The sequence below is a fragment of the Ananas comosus genome, linkage group 24 (assembly GCF_001540865.1).
Source record: "Ananas comosus cultivar F153 linkage group 24, ASM154086v1, whole genome shotgun sequence".
NCBI lineage: Eukaryota > Viridiplantae > Streptophyta > Magnoliopsida > Poales > Bromeliaceae > Ananas > Ananas comosus.
Genome location: NC_033644.1, coordinates 1,313,029 through 1,319,580, shown reverse-complemented (window position 1 = coordinate 1,319,580; position 6,552 = coordinate 1,313,029). Strand labels below are relative to the sequence as shown.

General features: G+C 36.7%; 1 protein-coding gene across 4 annotated transcripts; it reads right to left on the bottom strand.

Annotated features, from left to right (window-relative positions):
• LOC109728776 (probable methyltransferase PMT18) lies at positions 221–4,843 on the bottom strand. 4 transcript variants are annotated; one of them, XM_020259300.1, is made up of 7 exons: positions 4,307–4,843; positions 4,149–4,189; positions 2,600–3,300; positions 2,294–2,504; positions 1,910–2,207; positions 910–1,377; positions 559–784 (listed from the first exon to the last, which is right to left on the bottom strand). In XM_020259300.1, exons 3-7 carry the CDS (start codon positions 3,293–3,295, stop codon positions 559–561), a joined length of 1,899 nt encoding a protein of 632 aa, XP_020114889.1. In that variant the 5' UTR covers positions 3,296–3,300; positions 4,149–4,189; positions 4,307–4,843. The 4 variants fall into 4 exon arrangements, with proteins under 4 accessions (XP_020114891.1, XP_020114889.1, XP_020114888.1 ...); XM_020259302.1 differs by having other exon boundaries at positions 221–784; positions 4,149–4,842; XM_020259299.1 differs by having other exon boundaries at positions 4,144–4,843.

Below are 6,552 nucleotides of genomic sequence, written 5' to 3'. Positions count from 1 at the left end.
TTTTTAAAAACGAAAATTGCAAAAACTTTCTCCAAATACAAAAAGATATCAACTCTTTCGAAATTCTGCATACACAATTCTAAGCCATGAAAAACACACCCAAAAAAAGGAAAGAAAAAAAGATAGCTTTATACTCAAAAAATTTAACCACAAATTATAAGCTAAGCAATAGTCGTAATTTTATAACGATCAGACCCGCTAACAATAATAGCTCGTCGGATATTAAGTTACGATGCCTCTCATAATCAAATCAGAATTATTTTTTCCATTCGATGTACGACTATTGGAGTGTTACAACTCGAAATGAACAACATTTAAAAAAAAAAAAAAAATCAATTGCAACAAGAACACATCTAGCTCACCACATAATACACTTGCAAGTGAGAATAGCAATACATTGATACTATCCCTTCCTAACAATATTCAAACAAATTATGAACCACATAACACCTTTACCCCTAAAACCCCTACTTTATGTACTATAAAATATCACATAACTTCATACTACATTGTCTGCGAATTACCGACGAATTTGGCTGCGATTTTCGGGAGCCGCAGTTACTGCTGCTGGATCGGTTTACCGGTCCAGTAAGTTTTCACCGCGATAAGGATTTTCTCGGGATTGAATGGCCCGGTCTCGTGATCCATGATCTGGCTCTTCCACCTCATCCCATTGGCTATGGCCTGGGCCTTCACCAAAACATCGACGGTGTCGCGAATTATCGCTGTCCCTTCGGGCCGTAGTATGCGGTCCATCTCCAAGAGAACGTCGGTTATGTCGCACCTGCGACGATTTGATCAATAGAATACAAACTCTAGTCAGATTCATGGGGATTCAAACAGTACCGAAATGCACAAATAATAAGTAACAAAGAGGAGAAGTAAATGAAAGTGTCAGTTCATTTTCACCTGTCCTGATAAATGCTGAACACACCATCAGCATGGATGAGATCATAAGTTCGCGGATACGTTGAGAAAGCCTCACACCAATCTTGATATGTTCCTATAAAGCCTCTCTCGTAGATGGCGCCGAGAGTGTCCGGTCCCGAATCGGCGGTGACCACATTCATTACCCAAAGGGGGTGCTTCGCTAACGCAGCTGCGAAGCCGCCCAAGTTGGCGTTCATGTCGATAACGTTTCGGTATCGCCCCTGAGTCAAAGGCGGGATGAGCTTCTTATAGTAGTTCACTCGCTCGCCCCACAACTTGTTGTTCTCTTGGAATTTCTTGGCGGTGATGCCCGGAATTGATCTGCGGCTTATTCTTGGCGGGACGGCGAATGCCCTCTCCGGCCATTTTGCTAGTGCTCCGCCGGCAACTTCTTTTGAACTGTTCACTTCCGGTAAGGGGGTTATACAAGTCTCCATTTTCTTGTACCTAAAACATTTCATTCCACCATTAATGTTTATTGTATTACACTATGGAATTATGCGTCGCACCTCACTAGTCCGACATCGAGTTATAGGAACAACGGTTTTGTATAGATGAATCGGCATGCTAACATCGACAAATTAGGTTCAGAGATCCAGCAAGTCGCTGATACCAAGGATTTAAGTGCCGTGGCACGAGATTGTGCCGAGAACTTGCTGGCACAGTATGTGTGCCCGTCACAAAAATGCCTCTGAGTCAGCAAACCATTACACGAAATGTTTATTTTCTTTGGCACCAGTATATTCGAATTGCTTATTATATATCTTAATCAAATCTTTTACACTTTATAAAGATAACTACTTTCAAATTTCGAAGAAAAGATAATATTGAGCCGTGACATCGGTAGGTCGTATCTTGCCAATATCTTGTTAGCACAGTACGACACAGTAGACACGGCCCGTGGCGATGAACACTTAAAACCTTAGCTGACACTAGCAAGACTAATTGTATAAAATAAGAAAAACTGCATAGTTCTTACCAAGCAGCATCGGGATTGTTACTCTTGCAAATATGCGGAGTTTTATAGACTTTACGGCTCTGAACGCATTCGACGTGGTTGATGGGCTTCTGCCAAATTGCGAGATCATCCTTCTCGACCACCTTCTTCCAGCAGAGGCGCTTCGCCAAGTCCTCGATCTCATCTTGCTCCTGCTTTAAGTCTTCTTTTGTCCTCTCCCATCCTTGGTAGTACTTCTTCCAACGAATCGGCGGCCCCGAGAGGATCCAATAACCTCCGGGCCTTAGAACTCTATCCACTTCGATCAGATACAATCCATCTAATGAGCATCGAAAAAGACATGTTAACAATTATAGATGCAAGAGAAAACTACAAATAGCAAATACCGAAGAAAAATCAACCTACCAAATTGATTCCAAGGAATCAAGCATCTAGAGCAATGGGCCATGTCGAACGCCCGAGCCGGATACGGAATCCTCTCCGACGCCATAATGCCGATCATCGCCGGGACTCCGCGTTCCAGCGCAAACTGCACCTGCGCCTCGTGCGAGTCTCTCGGCGCAAATGACATCGTAAGAATATCCCTCTTAAGGAGATAAGCTCCCCAGCTCGCGACCTCCGTAATCCAACACAAAGGAGAGATGTTAGATAACAAGTTGCATTCGATGTTAAATCGCCGAAAGAGAGTGAACATAGAGGTAAAATTCATACTCCACATCCTGTGTCGAGTGCCGTTCTGATATTTCCGTCGGTTAAAGGGATTAGAGCATTAATATCGTCGATGTATACGTCAGCTCCCCTCGGAAACATCGTGCCGCCGCCAGGGAACCGGAATCGCTTCCCTTCGACCTGAATCCAATTCTGAACGGCCTTTTCGATACTCAGCTCTCTATGAGGGATGTTATCAAACCAAGCATAATCTCTACTGATCGGCCATTTGAAAGGGTTCTTGTAATTCGGCGGGGCGGGGATTAAGCACCGGAGAAGCTCGCCTTTCCGAGGGCAATGCCGCTCCATGTTCTTGAGCATATCATTTGCGAATTTTCGCGCTCTCCTCGGGTCTTGGCACGGGGTGTACTCGCTAAAGTTTAGATCACAAGCAGGGAAATTTTCGGGCACGGACGAGGATTCATTGAAGCCCACCTGGTGGTGAGCATGGAAGTCGAGGTTCGACGATTTGGACGGCGATTGTTTCTTAGCAGATCGGTAAGAAGGGAAGTTACATTGGAATTTGGCGGTTACCGCGGCGAAGTTGTTGTTATTGAGAAAGGATGTGGTTGTGCTTTGCCAAGCTCCAAGAATGTAGAAGATGGAGCAGAGACCGGCGACGCTGATAATCCACGCGATTCGCTTCCTTTTGGATTCTAAATGGAGGGTTTTAGGAGATGGATTGTGTTCCTTTGCCATTACACCTAAAAGAGGGAATTGGAACAAGAATGCAAATTAGAGATTAAAAAAAAAAAAAAAAAGCTATAGAACAGGAATATTTACTCTTTCAACACCACCACAAAAAAAAAAAAAGGTAATAATTGAACAAGCAAGGGTTTTAGGAGATGCATTGTGTTCCTTTGCCATTACACCTAAAAGAGGGAATTGGAGCAAGAATGCAAATTAGAGATTAAAAAAAAAATAACCATAGAACAGGAAAATTTACTCTTTCAACAGCACCACAAAAAAAAGGTAATAATTGAACAAGCAAGGGTTTTAGGAGATGCAATATTTTCTTTTGGTATTAGAGATTGGTTTTTGACACCCAAAAAAAAAAAAGAAAAAATGCAAGAATTAAAATGCAATAATGCTTGAACCCCAAAAAAATAATGATGATAAAAGAGGGAACATCAAAGATGGGTTTTCTCTTTCAAAACAAGAGGAATCCAAAGAACCATCATAGAACAAAAAAAAAAAAAGAAAAAAAGAAAAGGTACTCTTTTGACACCAAAAATGCAACACTAGAAGAGAAAAACAAAAACAAAAACAAAAAAAGATAAGCAATGGTTAATGCCTAAATGGAAGTATAAACTACAAGATAAAATACTATACAAGGAAAAAAAAAAGAAAAAGAAATCAATGATAACACACTCAAAAAGATGTTTGAAATTGTGAAACAGGTTGTAGAAATGTTCAAGTTGCAATGTGAAATGAGCAAGAAATTAAGACCATAATACAGATCAGAAGTAAAATAGACTTTTTAGGGAATAATAATAATAATAACAATAATGATAATAGTAAGAGAACAAGAACAGTGAGAAGTGTACCAAACCTTGCAGAGAAGAGCAGGAAAAATTCAGAACTTGCAGAGAACTAAAGAAGAAGAAGAAGCATCCAATGCAGAAACCATCAAAGATTGTACCACCAACTTTCACTGAACAAAGAGAGAGAGAGAGAGAGAGAGAGAGAGTATAGAAAAAAAGAAGGTACCAAGCTCTGATCCACCACAGTGAACTCACTCAACACAACCAAATCAGAAAGGGTGAAGGGGAAAAGGGTGAGAGACTCCACACCACTAACCCCCCTCACAGGCACACTAAACACTCTAAAAAGGCCCAGCAAAAAATATCAAAGGAAATGTAGCAGCAACTAGACCCAGAAAAGGAGGAGGAGAGAGGGGCCAGTGACTGCTGAGCCCTATTACTACTATTATTATTATTATTATTACTGGTATCACTGCTGCTATTACTGCTGCTGCTGCTGCTGCTGCTACCAAACACACCTCCCTCAGAAAATGCTGGAAAAAGCCCAGAGTTTGTTCACATGGGTGTCTCTAAAAACTCACATAAAACCATAAAAAACTGATCTGTAGGACAGTGCCCACCACACCCTATACAGTATCTCTGTAAACAATAAAATAAAAGATGAATCAAAACTCAACTCACAAGAAGAAGGATCAGGCCCTCTTGCAAAAAGGCTTTGATTAAAAAAAACAAACAAAATTATTGCTGTGTGTGTGTGTGTGTGTGTGTGTGTGTGTGTGTGTGAGAGAGAGAGAGAGAGAGAGAGAGAGAGAGTGTCTTAGCTGGTTGCTTTGTTCTTTCTGTTGATTGTTTTTAGTGTGCATGACAAGGACTTAATGGTTTGCATCCGAAATTTTAAGCTCAAATCATAATTAATTCATATTTCTAACTAATTTTATTTTTAAAAAAATAAATAAAACAGATAATATGTTATCTTTTTTTAAAAAAAAATATTTAAATATCGTTCCCTATCTGCTTAAATTTTTATAGAGAATAACAATTACTTCGTATTATTTAATATGGTACCAGAATAAAAAATTCTAAGTTTGGATTATGCTAAGCTCCAAGTATTATTAATTTTCTCCTATTTAATTCAAGTCCATGTAATGAGTTTCGTAAAAAGTCTCGAGCGCAGATATAAGGAGATGTTAAATATAAAAATATGTAAACGTTGTTTTCTATCCGTTTAAGTTTTTAGATAATAGCAGTTGCTTCTTATAATTTAACACTTTCTTGTGTTCATGACTTCATCCTCAATTAGCAATTCGCATTGTCACCCCTCTACTTTAGTCCATTCTTTAAATGATCCCTCAACTGCAAAAAAAAAATAATAATAAATAAATAATCATTAATTACTCTTTAACTTTTGTTTTTTTTATTGAATTTACTGATGATTATCTTAAATTCAACAGTTTAAGAATTTTGTAGTAAGTAAAACAAAATCAATTAATGAATAACTGCAAATAATGTTATTGTTAAATTGTTCCGAAACTATATTACTAATTTAGTTCAACAGCAAACAACTTTGAAATAGTGTTAACATCTCATTTATGTACACCATTTTGCATTTGCTATAATCTATAAGATAAGTAACAAAAGAAATAGTAAAAAAAAAATTTCATGCCAACGACAGCTGCATACGAAAATTTGATTTATCATATTATTCAAAAAAATCACACTGATAGAAAATGATATAGAAATTGTATTGGCTTAAATTTAATAAAATTTCTAACTTAAATAATGCAAATAATTCGAATGAAAAAGTGAAAAGTTGAGAAGATATTAAATAAAAGGGTAAACTTGAAATATCACCCATGTGGTTTCGCACTTTCTTACTTTAGTCCCATGTAGTTTAAAATGTATTAATTTAATATTCTGTGATTTTATTTTTCTCTTTTCGTCAGTTTCTCCGTTAATATTTCGTTAAATTATATACAAAAAACTTCATATATCTCACCTAAGTTTATCGAATATTCATTTTAATACCTTTTAGTTTTAACTTTGTCACTGATTTAACGAAAAAAAAATTATGGAAGAGATAATAAAAAGAAAAAAATAAAACCACGGAATCCTAAATCGATACAGTTTAAACCATATGGTACCAAAGTGAGAAAGTGTGAAACCATAAAGATAGTATTTGAAGTTTTTTTAAAAAAATTTAATAAAATTTCTAATTTAAATAATTCAAATAAAAAAGTGAAAAGTCGANATATATAAAAATTTATTTATTTATTTGTTATTTGTTTATTGAATTTAACTACATTTAATAGATCTGTCATGTCAAAATAATAATAATAACATCTAATATGCTGTTACAAAATTTAAAAATATTTTATTTACTTTTAAATGGCCAAAATATTTTTATTAGTTTTTTTAAAAAAAATTAAATATTCTTTTTTATTTCATTAGAATTTACTAATGGAATTATGTTTT